Source organism: Coptis chinensis, chromosome 6 (genome assembly GCF_015680905.1).
Source record: "Coptis chinensis isolate HL-2020 chromosome 6, ASM1568090v1, whole genome shotgun sequence".
Classification (NCBI taxonomy): Eukaryota; Viridiplantae; Streptophyta; class Magnoliopsida; order Ranunculales; family Ranunculaceae; genus Coptis; species Coptis chinensis.
The window spans coordinates 18,083,830-18,109,341 of NC_141461.1; the positions used below are offsets into that span (position 1 = coordinate 18,083,830).

At 35.5% G+C, this 25,512-nt stretch overlaps 2 protein-coding genes, 1 long non-coding RNA gene and 1 pseudogene across 18 annotated transcripts in view; 3 read left to right on the forward strand and 1 right to left on the reverse strand.

Moving 5' to 3' along the window:
* Positions 1-25,512, reverse strand: part of LOC147491882 (uncharacterized) — a 72,154-nt gene that overhangs the window by 40,921 nt on the left and 5,721 nt on the right. For 6 of the 8 annotated variants that reach the window (XM_086566197.1, XM_086566196.1, XM_086566195.1 and 3 more), the window contains 5 exons: positions 18,685-18,780; positions 18,516-18,617; positions 13,910-13,966; positions 10,892-10,960; positions 9,973-10,603 (listed from right to left, as the gene is read on the reverse strand). In XM_086566197.1, coding sequence (XP_086422323.1) covers positions 10,572-10,603; positions 10,892-10,960; positions 13,910-13,966; positions 18,516-18,617; positions 18,685-18,780 — 356 coding nt within the window. In that variant the 3' untranslated portion in view covers positions 9,973-10,571. Of the gene's footprint in view, positions 1-9,972; positions 10,604-10,891; positions 10,961-13,909; positions 13,967-18,515; positions 18,618-18,684; positions 18,781-25,512 lie in introns of those variants that run through there. The other 2 variants (XM_086566199.1, XM_086566198.1) reach the window with 2 other exon arrangements.
* LOC147491883 (peptidyl-prolyl cis-trans isomerase FKBP62-like) lies at positions 882-4,248 on the forward strand. Of its 9 annotated transcripts, XM_086569145.1 has the most exons (10): positions 882-1,079; positions 1,167-2,000; positions 2,096-2,201; positions 2,341-2,471; positions 2,606-2,707; positions 3,001-3,136; positions 3,276-3,352; positions 3,440-3,608; positions 3,694-3,811; positions 4,196-4,248. In XM_086569145.1, the coding sequence occupies exons 6-10, from the start codon at positions 3,096-3,098 to the stop codon at positions 4,217-4,219; spliced, it is 429 nt and encodes a 142-aa protein (XP_086425271.1). In that variant the 5' UTR covers positions 882-1,079; positions 1,167-2,000; positions 2,096-2,201; positions 2,341-2,471; positions 2,606-2,707; positions 3,001-3,095; the 3' UTR covers positions 4,220-4,248. The 9 variants fall into 9 exon arrangements, 3 of the variants coding, with proteins under 3 accessions (XP_086425271.1, XP_086425270.1, XP_086425272.1); XM_086569144.1 differs by having other exon boundaries at positions 1,167-2,201; XR_015200077.1 differs by having other exon boundaries at positions 901-1,079; positions 2,096-2,471.
* LOC147491884 (eukaryotic translation initiation factor 2A-like) lies at positions 4,357-6,242 on the forward strand (annotated as a pseudogene).
* On the forward strand, positions 19,865-25,205 carry LOC147491885 (uncharacterized). The gene is made up of 5 exons (XR_015198812.1): positions 19,865-20,419; positions 20,654-20,696; positions 22,053-22,209; positions 22,949-23,312; positions 23,408-25,205. It is a non-coding gene; the product is annotated as an uncharacterized LOC147491885 (long non-coding RNA).

Sequence of the window (25,512 nt, forward strand, 5' to 3'; positions counted from 1 at the left end):
ATGCTATGCTATCCAATATAAGAGAATGATACTTGCCGACTTGTATGCTTTGAGAAGGAGATGTCACTTTCGGGTCGCTATTCCCTGGTTCATTCAGGAGCCTTAAAGTAAGTTCCCTCCCCTTTTTCCTTTCTTGCCGACCTCCCTCTTTTTTCTTTCTTTTCCCTTTTTTTTTTTTTTCTTTTGCCCGACCTCTCCCTTTTCTAAGAGCCAGGCCCAAAAAACCAAATACAAAATAAAAAAGCCCAAAATACAAAAGCAAGCCCAATAAAACAAAATAAAATAAAAAGGCCCAATATAACGAACAAGCCCAAAACAATATAATAGGCCCACTAACGTAATAGGTGGTATATCATTCAAACAATAAAAATAATTAAACTATATACATTACCTGCCATGGCGATATTACCGAAATGTCCTTGAGAAAGTTCCGTATTATTACACAACCCCTCCTCCTCTTTCTGAAAAGCACAAATTATCGAAAACAAAGAACCCAAAACAAAATAGACCTAACTATTTTCTCTCTTTTCCAAACTAAACTTCAGTTTGTAATCTCAAAACCCTTTTTCATACATTTTACGAAAGCAAAAGATTTCAACATACTACTAATTCACAAACCAGGTTCATTGTCTTTTTTCCTTCTAAAAATTCATTTAATTTGAAGTGGAGATTCCTCATTGTTTTGGTGTTGTAATGGCGGTCGGTGGAGAGCTTTCCAAATCTTAAATTTCTACTACTTTATCGGTTCGGTATTTGAATCTCGAATTTTACATTTCTTTGCTATATGTTTGTCTCATGTGTAGAATTTCATAGAATAAAGGATGCAATTTTTACTTGAGTTTAAATGTTGAAAGCAAGTTGCTTTAAATTTTGGATTTTAGAATTTTGATGAACTTGAGTTTAATTTGCAGATGTACTTAGAATGTTTGGATAAATGTTTATATATGGTACTTATTACATCTGTTTTCTGGGCAATTATTTTATGTTTGATAATGCATGTTGGTAAATAGTCAAACTCATGTGTTCAAGGAACTGTGTTTCTGAAGATGATGAGCTATTTGAGTTCAAGATGGATGAAGGTAATTTTTCACGCATTTGGATTTGGCATGCTTTCTTTGTTATCATGATTAAACTTGATACTGAAGTGTAGTCTTTACATTTTGCAGAGCAAGTTATTGATGGACTTGATAGATTCAACACCGAGTCTCAGCTACGTATTTCTCCTGAGCCAGACATGCACTTTGATGAAGTTCCTAAAACCCTAAGTACAAATGCTATATCTGATTTTGATGGGAAAAACTTCAGGAATATTTTTTTGTTTTGTTAACATCTTATATTTTGGTCCTAAAGCTTTTCATTCATTTATTTTCCTTTTGCATGTGGGTTTTTTTTTAACACATTTTCTCCGGAAAAATTAGTTAGAAATAAAGATCCTGATGATTTAAGGTGAATTCATCAGTTAGGTGCAGTGGTTTAATAACATCCGATCTTATCAGTGCTCAGGTTCATGCTTCCAAAGATCCCAGCAAGTTTTCCTACCGCAGCAGCCTGTCAACTGAGCCTTTTTCATCATATACTACCAAGAGAACTTCTGAGAGACTGCAGGATGGGAGTCACATCGAAGAAAATACTGATATGAGGATCAACAGATGATATTTGAACACACATACGGACAGGCAGTATCTAAACACACCTTATAAAGATCCTTGTTTCAGGGATTCACAAAACAATTTTATCCCCAATTTCCAGAGGCTGCTTTTGAGAAAACATGTGACTGGATGGGTATCTGCTAATAGTAGAAATAGTTTTGATGATAGCCAACTTGCACTTGGTGAAATGCCAAGTTACATGGAGGGTCCACTGTCTCTTGGTGATGCTTTGATGGAGTGTTTGAGATCTAGTTTAACTGGTCTACCAGAGTTCCTGCTTTTAATTATCTCCGGACTTTGCTGCAGCAAGGACCAAAAGGTGTCCAAGAAATTACACAGAGTTTCGAGAAGGTTATGAAGTTGTTTTTCAAACACTTAGATGATCCTCACCATAAAGTTGCATAGGCAGCTCTTTTAACACTTGCTGAGATGATTCCTTCTTGCAGAAAGCCTTTTGAAAGTTATATCGAGAGGATCCTGCCTCATGTTTTTTCAAGGTTAATTGACCAAAAAGAGTTAGTTTGCCAGTCTTTCTCAACAACTCTAGAAACTGTGAGTAAGACCTATGGTATAGATTCTCTCCTTTCGGCTTTGCTTCGTTTTCTTGATGATCAACGTTCACTTAAGGCTAAGTTGGCTGTTATTGAGTTTGCTATCAACTCCTTCAACAAGAACTCAATAATTTTTGAAGGTTCTGGTCACAGTGGCATCCTGAAATTGTGGCTTGCTAAGTTGGCTCCTTTGGCCCATGAGAAGCTAACAGTTTCCAAGACCAGTTCCACTCCAGACGTAGGGGCTAGCATCCCTCAAATTCTGCATCAGGTAAAACCTGAAAAAATGAAGCTGAAAATATACTTAGAGAAATACTTTTTTCTCTCCTGTACATGAGAATATGTGAAACTCCTCACTTGTTTGGAAAACCCCTTTCTGAAATCATGTTTTGTTTTTATGTGCAGATTAGCAATGGCAGCGATGAGAATGAAAGTGTAAGCAAGCGTGTTGCACTTCAGCAGCTGATTGATCTTTCAATGGCTAATGATCAATTAGTCTGGAGCAAGGTACCATTTCCTTGCATTCATGGTTTTATGGTAGTTCTTTTTTTTTTACCAGTCTTCTATTCAATGCATTTTTTTTTCCTGTTTCGGTTCTTTCTTTCTTTTTCATCCGAAATCTTCAATGCTTGAGTTCATTACTTCTGTTTTCCCTTCATAATCTCTATAGGCAAAATTGAATCCTGTGTAGAAGATAGACATTCACTCGTCATGTGTCGTCTGTTGTTGGTGCTTAGAGGAATTTACTTCATTGTGTTAAAGATATCCCCATTCCAAATACCTAATGATTTCTGCTCCAGAATTAATATCTTTGAAGCTTCTTACGACTGGCGAGATATTATTGAGATATCTTTGAATCCATTATTGGCGTCGCAAAGCTTAGTTACATGTGATCATGAAACCTCATCCCCTTAAGGACAGATATAAAACATATTGGTACGCGATTATATTACAGTTGAAACAATATAATATATTTGTACAGCGACTTTAGAGGTTCTTAAATGCATTGGGAAATTTATTTTATTTATTTTTTCAATTAATAATAAAGCTTAATATTATCTCATTTGTCTGACAGTGAAACTTATTGGGAAATTGCAAGATGGAACTGTGTTTCTGAAGATGATGAGCTATTTGAGTTCAAGATGGATGAAGGTAATTTTTCACGTCGCTGGATTTGGCATGCTTTCTTTGTTATCATGATTAAACTTGATACTGAAGTGTAGTCTTTACATTTTGCAGAGCAAGTTATTGATGGACTTGATAGAGCTGTCATGACAATGAAGAAAGGGGAGGTTGTAGAGTCGACTATTGTTCTAGAATATGGTTTCGGTTCATCTGAATTCAAGCAAGAATTGGCTGTTGTTACCCCGAATTCAACTATGAAGTTGAGCTTGAATCCTTTGTCAAGGTATCTTCAGTGTGGTTTCTTTTTGTACGGCTCTTGCATTGTGCTTGGTATGAGTGAGTTCAAAATTTTCCTTTTCTTTCAATAGGAAAGAGAATTGTGGGACAAGAACACACCTGAGAAAATTGAAGCCGCTGGTAAGAAGAAAGAGGAAGGAAATGATGCATTCAAAGCTGGAAAATATGCTATGGCGACTGAAAATCAAGGTGTCCTACTGAGTTTGTATTTCCCCCAATCTGTCCTAGAGATTTTCTCTCTGGTGTATTAATCTATGGTCAATTGTGTGGTGGGAAACATGCCATTAGATTCAAAGCAGCAGATTAATTCATAGCCGTTGATTTATTCACGTGCACTACACGTGTTAAGGGCAATTGTGGTTTTACGAAAATCAAGACGAATAGTAGGACCAAAATGCAAAAATCCCAAATTTCGAGTTGTGCAAACTCAGTAGTAGTTAAAGTAGATGGTTCTCTGGTGTGAGTTCATTGAGACGACATGTCCGCGCCGCAGATCAGCGTGCTCACCATTCACTGTGAAAAGCTGCTACTCTCATTTTCTTTTCCTTTTCTATGTGCTAATTATTATTACAGGTAGCTTATTATAATGGCTGTTAGAGATCCTTCACCACCTTTATAGATTCTAGGTACTTACTAACCTTTGCCCACATGGCCCCACATCTCTTTGAATAAATAAACAATCTTTTGTTATAAATGTACAGCCGAGAACCCGGACGCTTCTCGGATTTGGACTCCCGTTTAACAATGGTCAACCAAGTATGAAGCTTGAAAAAGTTCATTGCTCCAATTCAAAGTTCAGTGAAGATGGTTCTACACTTATGGTCATCAAACCCGACTCTACGATTGGCCTATATGATTGCACCACTTACTCGAGATTAGATCCTTTGCAATCCCCAATGCTCTTTGCAGCTACTTTATCTCCACGTGGGACTTATCTACAAACTTTTCAGAAATCCTCCACACCACAGGGAAAAGAATTTGGTCTTGTGGAACATTCACACCTTGGTACTCCTGTTTTATCAATTGTTTGAGAAAAACATGTCTAAAACTACATGGTAACTTTTTCGACAACTATTTTATACTCACTTTTGACTAAGCGAGGTGTGTTTATATTAATTAGTTTGATTGTATAGGCCCTCTATCCAATTTAGCTCGACGGCCATTTATGTGTCGGCTTGCAACAAATGAGATACAATTTTTTGATATTGGGGATTTTTCAAAAGGTTTCACTTATCGCCTTAGAATCCCCGGCATAGCTCTTTGTAGAGCTTTCTAAGGCACCGGGTCATATGTTGCAGCGTTTGTTGCGAGAATCCAAGGTTTGTTTTCTTTTGTCCAAATGTATCCTCGGCCGAGTGGTTTATGTTACTTGGTAAAGTTGAAAACTAGGTTGTCTTTGAAGACAGAGTTTGTGGACATGCATACATTTTCTTTTGTCAAATTCATAGATACGTTTATAATATAATTTTGTATTAGAAAACACCTAAATGTTAAGCATTTCAATACAGGATGAATTCGGGGAAACACAAATAGCTAAGTTACATTGAGACGGATAGGTGTGTCCCAGATCGAACACGGATCTGGTGTTTGACACGGTGAAATATCAAAATTGTATCCGACATGGATTGTTTTCAAATTATGGCGTGTCCATGTAACATAGATAAATAGGTAGTACTTTGGATAGTACATCTGAATGCTGATAAACTTTGAGTACATGAGCCGAACTGGAATATCTAAATTACCCGATGGCTAGAAAATGGTTTGATTTTAGGGCTGATTGTACGGATGAATATTCATGGGTAAATCCCACTTTCTAGTTAGGATTTTACTAAGAGAGGAAGTTCCCTTTGCTTTTCACTCTCTCCTATGGCCTCCTTTGTATGAGTTCTCCCATGAAAATTCACCTATTAAAGTTCTTTGACGGGGAATATATAGTACATATGCTTCACATCTAATGAAAAATTTCTATTACAAACTCGAGTTATACACACTGAAAATTTCCCATGCATTTAAACACACCTTTTGTTCCATTTATAAATTAACTACCATGTAGTTAGGTCTCATGAATGAGTGCAAATGCCAATTTTATGTTGGAATATGTTGGTTTCCACCTTAGAAGATAACAATAATAGTTAACATGCTAAAGTTTTTCTTAAACTCGATGTTTTGGTCCAATAGGGGATTCCCGCAAAGATTCAAATATTTTCATGTGCAAAGGATGAACAAGCTCAAGCTATTGCTCGACGGGTTTTTTCGGTGCTCCAAAGTGCAAATGAGCTGGAATTATGGTTCTAGTGGACTCCTTTGTCGAAAGCAACAATCAGACGTTGATAAAACTAACGAGAAGTTACTCACGGAGAATCAAAGCCGAACTACTTGACAACCGATGGAGCTCACGAAGGGCTTGTGCCTCTAATTATGTTTTGAGTTCACTTTGTAAGATCAAGTATTCTACTTTATGGTCTGAAAGTGGGACTACTTATTTTAAACTTTTGGCAGGTGTAAAGAAGGCCCTTCATGATGTTCGATGGTCTTCCACCTTGGTTCAAAATTTGTTGTTGTTTATGGGTGTATCCTTTTCTCTGCTCCTACTTTGACAAGTGCTTTTTCAGAAGTGTAACAAAAAGAAGGAAAGTTAAAGATGCATGCGATCATCTTGTCGATGAACTTTTTATATACAATTTATAGTGCATGTAGTTGTCAACTTATTGTATTCTATATTGCTAAGATACATTATTTATGCATTTCTAGACATGCATATGAATATATCTGGATATATATCCATAATAAAGAAAATGGATACATATAACTTACTAAGTTAATGTAATGTAAATTGGATTGTCAAATACTGGAGATAGATACATAAAATATTAATTTCTTATTATTTTCTGTTAGAACTTATATTGGAAGCCTATACGGATCAAAAGAAAAAAAAAGAAGACTATTTAAATTTTTATTTTGTTATTTACTTTTTTTTTATTGAGAGGAAGTTATACAGGTTTAAAAAGTTATGTTCAAGTATGTGCGCTGTTATGTTTCATCATGTGTTTACGCTCTATTTGGGATCCTTATAACTTGTAACTTTCATATAATAGCATATATAAAAAAAAAATTCAATTTTTTTTTTACTAATGAAGTAATTAGGCCTTGCTCTTAATATTGATATCAATGATATCTTCACACCCAAAATATATATAGTAACCATCGTGACTTGATGAGAAACTTATTGGGAAATTGCAAGATGGAACTGTGTTTCTGAAGATGATGAGCTATTTGAGTTCAAGATGGATGAAGGTAATTTTTTACTATATGTGCTGGATTACTACGTTTGGCAATGGATGTAACTCTACTTTTTATTTGATTTTGTAGGAACGCACTCGTGATAAAGACAGGGTAAGCATTTAATGTTCTAATTTCTCTTTCTTTGGATCACATGCTTTTAAGAGATGGGTTTATTAATTTTGTATTTTTCATTTACGGATAAAAGTTCTCGGCATGAGCTTGAGCTTGGCAGTAAAGGAGCTTTGCTTATAATAAAGGATGTGGAACTTCAGTCAGTCTTGCTTATTATACCCCTCTGTTTTATGCTTTTCGGGATCACGCCAATATTGTGTAGTCCCATTAACATAGAATGCTTGTTTCGGGGAGAAAGTAAAGAAAGAACCAGGTCAAATGCCTCAAAAGCGACTAAGGTATTTGTGATTTTAATAGAAATTAAAAGTTGCAACAGACTACGAGGTCGATATAAACACCGGTGGAATCATAGATACATTTGCCAACTTTGTATGGGAACCTTGTTGTTGTTAAGGTATTCAATGTTCTTTCCCATGTTGCTTTGTTCAGTTTCTTTTTACCTACATTGGTCGTGATTGCAAATGTCTCGGATAAATGCTATAAATGCGACAACAGAGGTAGCTTGCCTAATTCTAAGTGTGGACGAGACCGTGAAGAACCCGGAAGGTAAGGTTTTCTCAGCTAGTTGTATGGCGTTTGTAGTGTTATCTATCAAACATGTTACACTCGGCCAAAAGTTCGGTGTCTTCATATCCCAAGAGTTCGGGTTGTTCGACTTTTTTATTTCTTTTTTCATTCCTTTCATTGCCATCCTTGGTAGTCACAAGTGTTTTTAATTTTTCTTTGCATTGTTATTTTCTAATGGCTATTCATTGTATTGATAATCCGGTCGGAGAGTGCACAAGGAGATGCTCTTGCTAGAGCGATGGGTTGAGGGCGGCGGGGGGCAGGTTTACGTGGCGTGGAAGGGGAATCTTGGCGCGTTGAGCTTTTGGGTTTGAAGATGCCAAGGACTTCCTAGAGTGAAAGGAAGATTTTGAAAGAAAGGGTGGTTTGTTTCGTGGGAAGTTTGCTTTTTGTCCTTAATTTTGTTTGCTTCAGTTTGGAGTGAGTTTGTAGCTATATATATATTTGTCTAAACCATTCTTGTATTCATTGGATTCTTGTATTCATTGGTTATTATAGGTTTAGCTGGTCTCGCTACAAAATGAGAAATTATTATTTTTTTATTAGCAACCCATCAGCAACGGTTTATAACCGTTACAAATGAATTTTAAATTATTATTTTTTAAATTAACTAACAACTTTGCAACGGTTAAAAACCGTTGGTAAAAATTTTAACAAATTACCAACGTTTAAAAAGCGTTTGTGAAATTTCTGTTTGCAACGCTTTTTAAGCGTTGGAAATTTCTGTTTGCAACGCTTTGAATTTCTGTTTGCAACGCTTTGAATTTCTGTTTGCAACGCTTTTTAAGCGTTGGAAATTTTTATTTGTTTCCAACACTTTACCGACGCCATATTTGCAACGCTTAAAAAGCGTTGCAAAAATTATTAGCAACGCTTTTTTGCTGTTGCAAATAGCCTGTTATGGTGTAGTGTTTAGAACAGCAGCGGCGCCATTTGATATATGCTTCTTTACTACTACTTAGAGGTTTGAACTCTCTAAATTGATGCAAAAGTAACTCAAGGTCCTTACTCACAATCTTCGATTTCGTAGAGTTGGAATAAGGATTCGAACCAACCTAAAGTCTAGGACAACTACAAATTGGTTGTTACAATAAAGGGAACTAAGGAGTAAGGTTATAATACTAATGCTAGGTTTTCTTTCCTACACAACATTTAGAAAAACATTAAAGTTTGAAATCATGCACTTAGGGGTTGTTTGTTTTTTTTGAATTCAACATTCAGAGCCTCTTAAACTTAAGTTTTAAGCATTTAGAGGTTCAAAACTTGTTTGTTTTTTTTAAGTAGTTTAAGCATTCATTGGTACTTTTTAGCATTCAAAGATTCAAAGACCAAAATTTTTCTTGAATGCTGAATTCTAATACTTGAAACAAGAAAGTCCCTTCTTGCCTTTTCTTAAGAACCCAATCTTAAGAACCCATCTACTTTCCTACCTTGACTTTTATGGCTTCAAAATTTGATGTTGGCGTCCACGGGTTTTTTTTTTTTTTGGGTGAATGATATATCCACTTTGTTAAAAATAGAATTACATATATATATTCTGAAAATAAACAAAATATGAAAATAAACCGTTAAAATATATTTGTGAAAGCATATTTTAAATAAATTTATTTATCATTTATTTTTTTTCGATAATCCATCTCTTCTCCTCAAATATAATATATATTTTGTTTAACAAGAAATCAAGTTAGTGTTTAAAATAGATAGCATGAGTAAAATTGTCCGAATGATTTATATTCAAACCTTGAGAGCAGGTTATTCTAAAGAAAACAAATATGTTTTTAGAATTCAGCAATCAGCATTTAGCATTCAGAGGATGAGTCATTCAGCATTCAGCATTCAGCATTCAGTATTCATAGGCTCAGAAAAACAAACGACCCCTTAAACAAAATACAAATTACTAAGAAAAAGGTGGAGAGTTAATCCTCCTCATGTGAAACTAACATTTAGTTTATTGATTTGAAAAGGTTTATTGATTCTTCCTAGACTCATAGACAAGTCCCTAATGGAAAAAAAAAAAAGATTTGATCCCTAGCATGTATGGCTCACTTAAGAGCTCATACATGCTAGCAAGTGGAACCAAGCAATGACTTATCTCTAAGCTCATTGCTTGATTCCTAACTAGACACTACACCAACTATCATTTTGGGATAGGATGTAGAGTTAGTTGTTCTTCCTAAAAACCTACCAAACCAACAACAATTGTTTTTCCCTCACATGAGTTGGATTAACTCCCCAAAAGGGAAGTTAGTTCATGATCCTTGAGACAAGGAATTTAAACTAGAGAAACAAAGAAAAAGAGAAAAAGGAAGAAGATAAACAATCAAATTCACTTCTATTTATTTTCTAGAAGAAAACAAGTGTTTCCTCCATTAAAACTATTACAAGCTTTCTAATAAAAACTAAAAACTAACTTATGATTTTTTTTCACTAAGGAACTAAAATAATGTCATGTAAGGAAAATAAGTCAAGGGAGTAAATGGAGTGTCCCCCACCCTTGTCTAATTTCTTCCCCATTTGAGAGAAATCTCATTTCCTCCCACGTGAATCATCAAACCACATTAATTCATTTTTATCCACCACATTAATTCATTTTTATCCACCACATTAAAACAAAGTGACACCTTGCCTTTTTTTCACTATTAACACCAACTCTAATTTATTACATGCAAGGTGTCAACTTTGCACCAATAATTTGTTATTTTTGTCTTGACATGCTCCATGATTGATGACTCATCCAATCTTGTGGCCCCACATAGTGGGTCCATGTGCAGTCCAGTGGCGGTCCGATATTTTGGGCAGTTTTACAACTTTCCGCCTATGCGTAGAGTTCATCGTCCTGATTGTCTGAGCAGCTCTCTTGTCGCATTCGGAGTCCTGGTTCGAGAGGTAGAAGCTTTGGAAGTTTGATGCTTCTATGCGGATTTAGAAGAATTCATATATACGCCATTCCTCGTGCTTTATCGCAGGTTTAACCAATATTTCCATGTTTACTGCAAATACCTGCAAAAGTATGAAAACATATTTATTTCATGATTATTAAACACATAATTAACCAAATTTATATGTCTTAATGGGGTTTCATAATACACTTTTGGGTGCTTATCATGCATAACTTTGGACCACCTACTAGAAAGTGTTCTTACTGTGGAGCAATTGTGTGGGAGGGTGAAAGAAACAATAAGGGAAAATCAGCTTTTCCAACATTTTCCATTTGTTGTCAGAATGGAAAAGTTCAGCTACCACTTTTGGAGAAGGTGCCTACATTTTTAAGAGAGCTTATGGACTTACAAGGAGGAAGGAGATCTTCACATTTTCGAAGGTGTATACGAACATACAACTGCATGTTCCAATTTACTTCTGCAGGTGGAGAGATAGACAAAACATTAAACAATGATGGGGGGCCTTATGCCTTCAGAATTAGCGGCCAGAATCATCATAAAATTGGTTCACTTCTACCAATTGAAAACCACCCACCTAAGTTTGCTCAATTATATATCTATGACACTGAGAATAAAAGATGCAATAGAATGAAAGCTATACCTCCAGACGAGGAAAGTGCAGATCTAACAATTGTTGACGGGTTAATACAGATGTTTGATAAATACAATAAAGTTGTACAATCATTTAGAATGGCAAGAGATAGATTTAAAGAGGATGATATGGTACCAGTTCGTCTAAGACTTATTAATAATCGACAAAGTGATGGTAGACAATATAATTTGCCTACTTCAACTGAAGTAGCGGCTTTGATTATGGGAGATGGATTTGATGTTACTTATTATAGAGATATAATTGTTGAAACACAAGGTGGTGGACTTGAAAGAATAAATGAGTTACATCCTAAATTTATGGCCTTGCAGTATCCTATATTATTCCCACGTGGTGAAGATGGCTATAGACCTGGGATCCTATATAGGAGTAAAAGTCAGAGTGAAACTGAAGGGAATACAAGGAATACGGATACGAAAACAAGGAATATGGTTACCATGAGGGAATATTATGCATTCAGACTGCACAAAAGAATTAAAGAAGGTCCTACATTGTGGATTGGTGGGCGTCTTCGTCTATCGTTCATCGTAGACGGTTATACAAGTATGGAAGATCAGCGTCTACATTGGTACCGTATGAACCAAGCAACAATCAGATCTGAATTGTACAAAGAATTTGATGGATGCGATAGAATGAGGTATTATAGTAAGAACAAATTAATAGCATTTACCTTAATTTAAAACATTATAAAATTTTACCTAACTTCACTTCGAAGACGCTTCTATTATTTTGTGAGGTATTAGATTCGGTTGAATTGTGGAATAAGAATTGGGACCTACTTTCAGACGATATACTTGGATTACAGCAAGTAAAACAAGGTAATGATAATCTGACCTTATCTCAAGAAGAGCTAAAAAAATTTACACTTTGTGAAGTTGAGATTCTAATGAATGAAAACGGTCGAACTCTAAAAGAATTTAGTTTTGATATTCCAAAACCAAATGCACTTGAGAACAGACTGATACAAGAGGAGTTAAATTATGGTTGTGCTACTCTCTCCACACAATTTGAGCAGCTTCATCTTGGATTGAATGTTGAACAGAGAGAAGTTTTTAATGTTGTCATGAATGCAGTTCGAGAAAAATCTTGGAGGTCTTTACTTTGTATATGGAAGTGGTGGTACAGGAAAGACTTATCTATGGAATACACTAATTGCAAGGCTGCGATCCACAGAGGAAGATAGTACTTGCGTGGCTTCATCAGTGTAGTAAAAGACTTCTTTTACCGTGGACGGATTTGCTCACTCAAGGTTTAAAATTCCAATTGAACAAGACCGCTTTAGCACTTGCAATATTAGTAGAAACACCCACTTGGCATATTTGATTCAGAAAATTGATCTAATCATATGGGATGAAGCACCAATGAGTAAAAAAAAATGACTTTGAAGCTGTTGATGCCACTTTCAGAGACATAATGTCAGAGACTGATATAAGATTGAAGGACAAACCATTTGGAGGGAAAACAATGGTTTTTGGAGGTGACTTCAGACAAACATTGCCTGTTGTAGAGAAAGGATCAAGAGAAACAATTGTGTCTACTTCAATTAACAGGTCGTATTTATGGTGCCACTTCATGATTTTTCGACTTACCATAAATATACGTTTGCGAAACAAAGACTCTAGCAAATCAGATGCTGAATTCAACAAATGGATACTAGATATTGGTGATGGAAAACTTCCAAGTCGATCATTGTGTGAAGGTGAAGAACCTAACTGGGTGAAAATCCCAAAAGACCTTATAATTCATTCAGCAGGAGACGGTATAAATGAAATTGTGGAAACTATCTACACATATTTTTCCAAAAAATATTCTGAAGCTTACTACTTGAGAGATAGGTGCATTCTAACTCCTACAAATGAATCAGCTGACGAAATAAATTCATATGTTCTCTCTTTTGTTCCCGGCGAAATACATGATTTCTTAAGTGCAGACACGTTATGTGTAGCAGATGCTGGGATTGGAAATCAACACATTTTGTATCCGACTGAATTCCTAAACACTTTACAACTGGCTGGTATGGCCAATCATTCTTTACAACTAAAAGAAGGTGCTCCTATAATGCTTCTCAGAAACATAAACCAAAGCAAGGGACTATGCAATGGAACAAGACTTATTATCACTACATTGTCAGATATTGTGCTTGAAGCTATGATCATTACTGGAAGTAACATAGGAGATCGACACACCATCCCTCTAATTGTGATGAAGTCTGATAAAAAAAAATGGCCTTTTGTATTGCGACGTGTACAATACCCAATAAAGCTTTGTTATTGCATGACAATTAACAAAATCCAGGGACAGACGCTGACAAGTGTTGGAGTTTACCTAAGAAATCAGGTATTCTCACACGGACAACTATATGTGGCTGTTTCACGTGTAACTTCACGTGAAGGAATAAAGATATTATTAGACAATAGAGACGGTGATTTGTATGAGCATACTAAAAACATAGTCTATCCAGAAGTATTCAACAATCTCCCATGACAAAGAGAAACAGGTAAATAGTACAAACATAGAAGTTTTTAGCGTATATTTACAACTACGTACATGGATATAAATGACAAAATTTTTTTACATGCAGGTGCCTTCATGGATTTTAGGACGAAGATGTTACCTATAGCATGCGGTCGTCAAGAATATATGAAGCACAGTTCTTATTTATTTGTTTTAACGGTACAACAATATGCTTATTTTATTTATTTTCGATATTCTTTCATTCTTTTTGCAATGTCTATTTGACAGGTACATAAAACTAACCTTTATAATGAATTCCATGATTGTTCTTTTCCACCAGCAACATAGTTCCATAAACGCCTGCACATAGGCAAAAAAAAAAAAAAAAAAAAAAATCACCATTGTCGTGTTGTACTCTGATTAAGTTAGGTGGGTTGGGTTGGGAATAACCCTTCCTAGAAAAATAACCAAAAAGAAAATATAGAAGAAGAACCCCAGACAGAAGACGAAGAATTGGAACAAAAAAACACTGAAAAAAAATAAGAATAAGAAGAAAAGAAGAATAAGAAGAAATAGTGAGGGTAGTGATAAAATATTGGAACCAACCTTTACTTTCAAGATGTTGGAAAATAACAATGATGATGTCGATTATTGATTGTTGTTTATTGATTCAGCTTCCCTTTCAAATTCAATGACTTCAAACTCTTTAACAGTCTCCAGACATATGTACTAAGTGATTCAACTTGCATTTTCTGCCCAGATTCTCTAGCAACAACCAATGATAAAGCATTTTCCTACTGCTGAATAATTACTTGAAGCATTTTTATTTCTTTATTTGTGTTTCAACCCCCACCTACGTGGCAAACGTCCATTAGTAGGGGTCTCTATTTTATTCATTTAATCAACAAGGCTAAAGCCCAATTCGCAATATCATGGATCAATGTACATGCCCATTAACTCATGTGTCTAAGGCTGAACCTTAGCCACATGGCTTGCTACTAATGTACATTGATTTATGTCAAGATTCATTTCTTATCAAAGAGATAATTATCAGTTGACAGTTAAATTACATCACAATTACTCAAGCTACAAGATTACTTTAGCTACAAGGACTCTCTACTCTACCTATATAAATACCAAACTATTTTTCATTCAGAACTACGTTCTTGAGACTTGATCCCACTGATAATTTGGGTACGTAGGCAACCGTAAGGTACAGTCTCATCATTCCCCCGATCACCATCATTTTTCTAATTATTTTTCTACGTTCTTCGTCTTTTTCATCAACACTTGGTGTTTTGATCATATTTGGTCGAAACATAATTGGCACCGTCTGCGGTTCTTATACAAAACCGACGATCACGTTCTACAAAAGTTATGACGAATACTCGACGAGCCTAAGTTCTCAATGCACTTACTGACGATCATCGCGAATGTGCGGTTCCAGGTCAACCTGGCGGTATTGAACTACTCCCTCCTATTCCTTTTCAACATCCGATTGCATACGACCCGGCTACCATTCCACCGATGTGCCAAATTATTCAGCACGAAGTTATTGCCTCTAACGATTCTTCGTCATCTGTTGCGGATAATGTCCGTCATATGTTTCGAGGCATTCTTGTATTGAAAATATTACACTGGCCTTGTTTCATGCTGTCAGACGTCTTAAGCTTATTTCAAAAAAGGAATAGTCGAAGTTTATACTTGTCGAATATCCGCTGGGCAAGTTTTTTCGCAACGTCTACGGATCGAGTCGCAGAATGGAAAAGTTACCTTAGTGTTTATAACATTGTCTCTGACACTCATACCATTAAACAGAGACAAACTTTGGTTTCGCTAATGACTGATTTTCTTATTGATGATATTCCTATGTCGAAAGCATTACTCGATGAGGAAAACGTCGATCTCTAATTGTCATTACCTCCCGGGGGCAATGACTTGAAATATTTATCGGATATATCAGCTACTTGCTAGATTTACACCGATAGTTCGCATAATAAGTCTGCCTCCGGTCTTGTTTGTGTCATCTTGAAGCTGAATGAAGACATAATTGAGAGGTCTCTACATTGGGGATTTGACACGTCAAATAATATGGCCGAGTCCGAAACTGTCATTTATGGTATACGCACAACTCTTCAGCTGGGGGCGACTAAGTTACGATTAATTATTCTAAGTTAGTCGTTAGCCACTTTGAATGATAATATGCGGCTCGCAATGATAGAATGAGCATTTATCTGGACTTCATTCAACGAATTCCATGAAATTTTACATCTATTAGTATTGTACAGTATCCGCGTTATGATGTAAGGCATCCTGATTCTATAGCATACTTATCCGTGAAAAATCAAGTCGTCACTGTAACGACAACACTGGATTAACCACTTATGTTGTCAGATGATTCCAACGAGCTTGGCACTAATAATGTCTCGGTATCTACCGACGACGATCATGTAGCTGACGATGCTCAGGAATTCCCGGGGGCGAAGTCTCGCTCACATAGCAATGACTCAATGGTATTGGTGGCCATACATGCCAAAGGATGTACGTGTTTGTCCAAGAAATGTGTGCCTTGTCAAAAACATGATATATGATATGGGTCAAACTTTCCATGATAAAACATCATCCAATCCATAAACCTTGGTCATTTGTGAAATGGGGCCTTGACATTGTTGGTTTATTTTCGCCAGCCCCTGGCAGTGTTTGTTTCTTGCTCGTCGCAACAAATTATTTTATTAAGTGAGCGGACAAAATAGACAAGTTGAACGAAAAACCGGACAAAAATTTGTTAGTCTGTTTCTAGTTCAATAGTTTCTTTTCCGTTATTATCTTTGTATTTTTCAAGACTCGGTAATCAATAAAGAAGCGCTTCTTTCTTTCGGTTCAATGGTATGATTTTGGTTCTAGCGAACCTTATAATCGCTCCGACAAAATCTGATGAAATTACCACGTTTAATTTCGTCAATCTAAGTTGAACGCTTTTACGCTCGCTTAGTCGTTACTATCACTACAACAAAATCTGGCGAAATTACCACGTTTAATTTCGTCAGTCTAAGTTGAACGCTTTTACGCTCGCTTAATCGTTACTATCACTACAACAAAATCTGACAAAATTATCACATTTAATTTTGTCAGTCTAAGTTGAACGCTTTTACGCTCGCTTAGTCGTTACTATCGCTCCGACAAAATCTGACGAAATTACCACGTTTAATTTCGTCAGTCTAAGTTGAACGCTTTTTCGCTCGCTTAGTCGTTACTATCGCTACAACAAAATCTGGCAAAATTACCACGTTTAATTTCGTCAGTCTAAGTTGAACGCTTTTATGCTCGCTTAGTCGTTATTATCGCCGACAAAAATCGACGGTTACCGCGTTTAGCCGTCGATCTAAGTTGAATCTTTATTTCGGCTTCGCTTAGTTTGTTACTATCGCTATGACAAAATCTGACGAAATTACCACATTTAATTTCGTCAGTCTAAGTTGAACGCTTTTACGCTCGCTTAGTCATTACTATCACTACGACATAATCCGACGAAGTTACCGCGTTTAGCTTCGTCAGTCTAAGTTTGAACGCTTTTACGCTCGCTTAGTCGTTACTATCGCTACGACAAAATCTGACGAAGTTACCGCGTTTAGCTTCATCAGTCTAAGTTTGAGCGCTTTTACGCTCGCTTAGTTCGTTACTATCGCTACGACATAATCTGATGAAGTTACCGCGTTTAGTTTCGTCAGTCTAAGTTGAACGTTGTTACGCTCGCTTAGTTCGTTACTATCCCTACGACAAAATCTGACGAAATTACCACGTTTAATTTCGTTGGTCTAAGTTGAACGCTTTTACGCTCGCTTAGTCGTTACTATCGCTACGACAAAATCTGACGAAGTTACCGCGTTTAGCTTCGTCAGTCTAAGTTTGAAAGTTTTTACGCTCGCTTAGTCGTTACTATCGCTCCGACAAAATCTGACGAAATTACCACGTTTAATTTCGGTGATCTAAGTTGAATCTTTGTTCGCTTCGCAAGCAGTGGGTTACTCGCGCTATGTCAACATCTGATGAAGATTACCCCGTTTCGTTTCGTGAGTTCTGCGTCGGAGCGTTTTTTCGCTCAATCTAATTTTGCAAGCTTAAAGTTAGTATTGGGGGCGTTTCATTCTATTTCGTGTCATCTATATAAATCAACAACATTGTCAGTTTTACACAGGTATGTTATCAGACATCGCAACTATATTCAATTGCCAAAACATACTTTATTTTTATTTTTCATCAAAAGAAGTTTTAGCTCTATGATATTACATTCACACAATTACCTAATCAATTGTTTCTGTCAATTGTCTTACGGTTATTCGATTAAATCTTCATTTTCTTCTTCGAAATCTGCATTCGCTTCGCTTAGCGCTTTCAGTTAACTATTTTCCGCAATATCATGGATCAATGTACAGGCCCATTAACTCATGTGTCTAAGGCTGAACCTTAGCCACATGGCTTGCCACTAATGTACATTGATTTATGTCAAGATTCATTTCTTATCAAAGAGATAATTATCAGTTGACAGTTATATTCTATCACAATTACTCAAGCTACAAGATTACTTAAGCTACAAGGACTCTCTACTCTACCTATATAAATACCAAACTATTTTTCATTCAGAACTACGTTCTTGAGACTTGATCCCACTAATAATTTGGGTACGTAGGCAACCGCAAGGTACAATCTCATCATTCCCCCGATCACCATCATTTTTCTAATTACTTTTCTACGTTCTTCGTCTTTTTCATCAATACTTGGTGTTTTGATCATATTTGGTCGAAACAATTTGCTCCCTCCAAATCTTCTATGTTCAGCTTAAGTGTCTTCTCTAATTTGGCTATTTTGTCCTCATATAAATGTGTTTACCCCAATGTTTCCTCAAACTTACTCTTTATCACAGAAACTAATTTCTCCTGCTGAATTGCTTGGTCTTTAAACGAGCTCAAATCCTGATAAATTTGATCAGCACGCTCCTTCTCTTCCAGCAAAGCTGATAAATAATAGTAATTATTACCAAGCAAAACCAAAAGACTGAAGACAGATAATACAGTACGTACTTGAACAATCATTGATGTTTGCTTTAACCAAGTTAAAATTAGTAGAATTTGTGAAGATGCCCATGTCAGGAGAATTGGGAGCTAGGTTTAGAAGCTCTGTAAAAACAAGAAGAAGAACATAAGTTAGAATGTGTAGTTACGCCAACAACAATAACAATAAGAGTAGTTAACAGCGGAAACTTTCCTAAAGTCATAGTGGTTATCACCAAGCAAAACCAAAAGACTGAAGACAGATAATACAATACGTACTTGGACAATCACTGATGTTTGCATTAACCCACACTACAAGAAAATGGATTTTTTCCCACGGCTACCGGTATTTTTTTGCCACGGTCATGAACCTTTGCTACTTTGGCCACAATTATTGACCGTAGGAAATAGGTTTTAGTTCGTAAGCATACTTAAATACCATTACCCACGGTTAACTGTTACTTGGGCCGTGGGTGGCAGCCACGAGTAAAACCGTCGGGTAAGACTTTTTTTTGTTGTAGATTCACATCCATATGTAGAACAGGAAAAGAAAATTCGAAGATATACCCTCGCTCGATCAATTATTCTTCTTCTTCCCCACCACTTACCTTCCCTCCCACCCCCTATTTACATTTTTTATCTCTCTCTCTCATCTCGAAAAGGTAAGGAAAACAAAAAATTTGTTTCAAGCACCGATTTTTGTTTTAGGGTTTTATTTGACAAAATTAGGGGAACAGAAGGTGATTGTACGACATCTCATTAAACTTGATTATCTTATCTAGGCGCTAAAAAAGAGGATAACCGAAAAAGCTAGTAAAAGAAAGAAAGGGGGAAACCCACCAACTTCTCCCACTCGCGCTAGATCTCTCTGATTGATTTCAATTTCAAGGGGAAAGAAAACAACAAGCAGGAAGTTCTTAGCTTGATTGTTTGAAATGTGCTATTGTTTAAAGATGTTCTCTCTCTCTCTTTTTCTGCAGTTGCAGGCATCACGTAGTGGTGCTAGTTCCTTGAAGTATCAGACTAAGAGTTTCATTAGTCATCGGAAAAACTTTGCTTCTAAGGTTAGAAATTTTGAGGACTTCTCATATTTGCTTAAATTGAGTTTAAAGTGTATTTAATGTACTCCACAATTTGTTTTTATTCCATAATCTTGACTATAAGAGCTTGAAGTTTTGTACGTCCATTTAAGATATGTGTTATTCTTGTTTGGTGTACAGGTTTTGTGTTGCAGAACTCGTCCATTATCTCTTTCATCGTCATTGGTAAGTTTTTTTTGCCATTAACATAAGACTTCAGCAATATGTCAATGTAAGTGATTGGGAGGAGGGATCCCAACCTCCAATCCATACCCCATTTAGGAAAATGCTATAGGAGGCACGTCCGGGATACATTATTACCTATTAATGGTGTATCATCCCACTATAAAAGTACATAGCTGATAGTCCTTATAAAGAGGGCAATATACCCAAATAAAGTAATAATTGACAGCCACATATCCTTTGTTCCTTGTAGCTGTAGATATGGCTGTATGTAATCAATATCTGAGATCACAATACACAGAGAGAAATAGTTATTGAGAAAATTATGGTTTATTTACTGCCACGGATTGCTCATCTCTTTCCAGAGTAAGCAGGCCAAAGGGAGACTAATTTGTTCAGTTACAACACAACCCCAACTGGCCGAGGTTGAAGAGAACAAAATGGATACCCCCAAGGAGATATTCCTGAAGGATTATAAGATGCCTGATTACTACTTTGATAAGGTATGTGAACTTTCTTCCAGTTACTCAAATATGTGAATTACTAGTCTAGTGAAGAGCATGTTGCATTCATAAAGCATTTTGATGTGGATGTATTATCTGTTAGTATTAATAAGAGTTCTTGTGCTCATCATGCGAAAGCTAGTCGAGTCGATATCTTGTCATACACTTTGTCTTTTTTGACATCCTGCTTGTTGTTGTCATTGATATCATTGACATCCTGCTTGTTGTTGCCAGGGACGAGCTCAAATTTGCCACTGATATTCGTTTTCCAACAATGGTATGTCCTCCTCCCACTCCAGCTACAAGATTTAATTAAACAAAATAGTTCTTTTTTCTTGATTTCAATATCTTTCACGCCCATTTTTTGAATAAGGGTTTCAATTTTCTGCCCCTTTGTAACTGCTTCCCTTTAATTTCTTGTTGTTAATTTGATTAAGCTTTGAGACCGAGTATTAGGATTTTGAAACGAAATAGTCTTTTAGGGTTTATTATGGGAACGCCTCTTCTTTCTAATTCTCTTTGTTTAGCCTATCTCTCCATTTGGAATCGTAGGGAAGTATTATTGAGTGCCTCCTCAATAATATAATGCAGTACAATATAAGTTATGTTGACGATTATCAAGAAATAATTGTGAAGGAAGGGTAAAGAAGTAAGCTAGGCGCTTTTAAACCCTTCTGCCATAGGGAGTAGGCACCAGTACAAATTCTGGTGGGGTTTACAATAAGACTGCTTTGAAAAGAGAAAAAACTCTTGGCTTCATTACTTTTTGTATAAGTTGGCTTATGGAAATAAAGAGACACAAGGTCGGCTAGTCTGGTGCCCTCTTTTACAAAACTGTCTTTTCAAATTTGTAATTACGAAATGTTATATACATTATTTTACTACGTTCGCATTATTTGGGGTCAAGGAGTTTTAGATGTGTATATATTTGGATATGGAGTATAAGAATGTTTTGATATGATAAGAATGAACAAATAACTCCACCTATATATATATATATATATATATATATATATATATATATATATATATATATATATATATATATATATATATATATATATATAAATATATATATATATATATATATATATATATATATATATATATTTATAGGAGGACTACAAAACGGATATGATATGCATGCCTTGCCGACCTACGGACTTTCTATAAGTTTGGAGGAGGAGCTAATTTATGCAACTTATTATTTTATTCCTACGGACTTTATATATATATATATATATATATATATATAATATATATATATATATTTTATATATATATATATATATATATATATATGGTCTATTGCTAATGAATAATGACAGAGTCATCATTTTTTATGAAGACATGAATAGACCAAATAATGTGTGATATATATTTTCTTCTATATTTGAAACTTTATTGATTGATATTATTTCAAGTCTGTATTAGATTTGTTTGCCCCTTTTTTTCTCTATGTAATTTAAAATGTATAATAAACATAATATAAAAAGAATGGTGTAAAGAGGTGCCTTATGGAGTCCCTCAATTACAAGCTAATATATCTTGAGTAAGGCGCTGATCATTTATTTGCGCATCATTACAAATCAGCAATATTTGCCTGCCTGATTCTTTGTTTTCGTTGTAGCAGCTGAATATAAAGGCTTGTCTTTCACCTCTATTACGTTACACGATGCAAAGGCAAAGCACTATATTTTGGAAGGTCCATTCATGTATAAAAACATACAGAGAACTGCTTTCCTGTTCAAACAGTAAAGACTACCAAAAATCTGATATGGGGGAAAGAGGTAAGTTGTCTTTTTCTGTTTCTTTTTATTTTCTCCGTTGTTATTCAATTTATTTTACTCACTTAGTGATCCAATTTGTCTATGATCTTCTTCTGCTCCAAGGAAAGGCGGGTTATTTTACTACGTTCAAATGCTATAATAAAGTACACACATGGCACACTTTTACACATGTAATGCTGTCCAACTTTATGCCATGTCAGCTTCAGGTGCATAATATCTAGATTTGCTATCCTAGATATTTTCAAGATTCCGAGAAAAAATATTTGTCTCAAAATTTACTTTTTGATTACGTTATGCTTGTACTTTTATTTTGTTAGTTTATAGTGAACTTTTTTTTTTTAATCTTATCTTGTCTTAAGTAGATTCTTTTGCTTTTTGTTTACTTGCGAAAGTCTTCTGTAGAAAAAGTATAGATTTCGAGAATATTTCGTTGTGTATTGGTGAAAAACTTAAATATTTCACGCCTAATTAATATAGAAACTCAATAATGTAAACTGCCAATATTATGGACGTAGATCATAGGAGTCAGGTTATTGTCCAATGCAAACCATATTTTCTTTTGTTATCTATTATGATACTAGTCTTACTTTTTTTCTGAGCTTATAGCATGTCTCATATATGCACTTTTGCATGAGTTGAAGTGCTATTACTTTTGTTTACAACTTCTGGACTTGTTTCATGATGAGTTGAAGTGCGATTTCTTGCAAGGTTTTTACCACTTTGTTTTCATGTTGGCTAGGGTTCGATTTTCTTGTTGGATATAATCAAGAAGTGCAGCAAGAGTCTTGGTTGCTTAGGCTTATTCTTTTTCTAGTAGCATGAATTGTATTTGCTTAGGCTTTTACTAGGAAAAGTGAAGCAAGCATTGTGGTTACTTAGAAAACTCAACTAAACTAATACAATCTATTGCATGACATCGGTCAACTTCATCTCACTCTTCTTCCCGTAAGAGTTTCCTCGCATCCAACTTGAAAAGTTCTTCTACATGGACAAAGAGTAAGAATGATCTGTTTGACGATTATGGAGGAATGGATTTAGGAAGCCATTCTCTGACTATTGGAAGATTATATGCTTGGGAAAAGAAGTTTTGTGAGGAGGTTAAGGTATGCAATTTCAATGCAATAGAGCATTATTATCATGAAACTCTTTTGGTGTGTCTGGTGATCTTTGTTGCATGGGATACACATTGCCTTTGCAGTCTATATTGATATGAAACTGATGATAGGAATCATGTAGTGCGTGAAGGGTTAGACTTGTATCGTGAAGGCTGGATGATGAAGATGGGCGTGTTCAAGTCTATGTTCTTATTTTAGAGTCAAACGCAATTTATACTTTACTTGTTTCAATTGACTAATTTGTATTTTCTTTTATTAAGTTGTTTTTTTTTTTTGCATTTTCTTTTGTTATGTTTATTTTGCATGTGTATTTGGAATTCTATCTTTCAAGATGAATGGAAATAGTGACTTTGAGGTGTAGGATGGTTATGGGAGTTTTGTTAGGTGATTGGTACGTCTATGTTGATTGCGGGTGAACTCACCGAAGAATTAAAATATCAATATTTTTTTTTAAAAAAAAAAACTTTGCCACGGTCTAGAACCGTCGCCAAAACATCATTTCCCACGGACCCAAACCGTAGGCAAAAGTAACATTTTCCCACAGTCCAAAACCGTAGGAAAAACTGATTTTTCCCCACGGTCATGACTGTGGGCAAATCATTCCCGACGCACAAAAAGCCCATGGTCCAAAACCGTGGGAAAAGGGTGGAAAAATCCTTTTCCCACGGTTTGGACCGTGGCATAAAACCTGTTTTCTTGTAGTGGGCTAGTTACAAGCAGTAGGAAGTTGAAGGAGCTTAGCTTCCTGAAGGCCCATCTGCTTGAACGAACTGGCTCCATCATGAGCCTAATGGATTATCAAGCACAGAAAAACTGGATTTTTGTCCTTTATATCTTTCACAGTAGTGCAACACTCTTTAGTAGGTGAATTTGCCTTCCCTGTAGCATAGCTTAAACAGTCACCTATTTTGGAAAACTCACTTTGCACCTTCGTTTCATTCTTGAAGGTGAAGCACAGAATACTACTGACCCATGCATATAATAAAAGGAAAATATATAGCACTAACTTATTTTTTTCTATAGTCTCTGGAGAGATTAATAAGTTAGAAAATGCTAGGACACGTGTTTCTATTCTATTCTATTTCAGATAATGTGTCCACACTTGGCAATATAACCAATCCTTTGGACCAAGGCCTAAAGCCCAAATTCATAAAGAACCATAACATGGACCTTAACTCTAATATAATTCATTTAGCAAGCCCATCCTCATGGATGAAACAATCCCAGCTATGGGCTGGGCTAAACAAACAGTTTACCTAAGACTTTACACCGTATAAAACACTAAAGAGTCCCAGCCACCTAAATTTATTATTTGGATAAACCATGATTTGGATCCAATCCTATAACCAATAAAGAAGTACACTAAAACAATAACTTTACACCTTATAAAACACTCAAACTAGCAATTATAAATATATCTATCAATCTTCATAATTGAGCAAAGAAAACAAAAATCTCATCTCAATACAACATCTTGGCCTCCATCAAGGTAATATTCAATTCATATATTTTATTTATTTTTTAGACAAAAAATTTTATTGATTCAACTACATATGCAATGGTTATGTAAATCAGTATAGAATAATTTATTTATACCTTCACTATAACTGTTGACGTGTTTCCAATATTATAATCTTTTATACAATTTGTGACAAGGTTACAAACATGGCAATTCAGTACCATATGTTGAACACCATCAACCGTTCAAAAACTGCTTGGAAATTAAAAGTTAGGGTCGTGCGAAAGTGGGATGATCTTTATTCTAAAAACCTAGCTATCAAACACAGAGAAGTCCTTCTTATGGACGAACAGGTTTGTGTTTAATTAGTACTAAATTTACTGTTTATTATTTAATTGTTGTTTATAAAAAAATTTATATTGTATGTATTATACAGGGCAACCAAATTCAAGCTAAATATGGGGTGAAATTAACAAAGACGTTTGAAAAGCGTATGCAACCAGATGCACTATTACTTATTGAAAATTTTGACATTGGTGACAATTCACCTAAATACCGTGTTGCACCGAATGATTACAAACTCGAGTTCAATGACACTACTATAATCAAAGTTGTCACCAATCATGATGTGCAGATTCCTCAAAACCTATTTTCATTCACTTCTTTAGATGATATTGACTCAAACAATGACAACATAGTCCTTACAGGTAATACGTTACATTAATCCTA

Bases quoted from the DNA above. Each gene is read 5' to 3' on its own strand.
- LOC147491883 (XM_086569144.1), top strand. From the start codon at position 3,096: ATGAAACCTCATCCCCTTAAGGACAGATATAAAACATATTG. The intron at 3,353-3,439 runs GTAATTTTTCAC...TACATTTTGCAG, and splicing joins TGAGTTCAAGATGGATGAAG to AGCAAGTTATTGATGGACTT. The intron at 3,609-3,693 runs GTATCTTCAGTG...TTCTTTCAATAG, and splicing joins AGCTTGAATCCTTTGTCAAG to GAAAGAGAATTGTGGGACAA.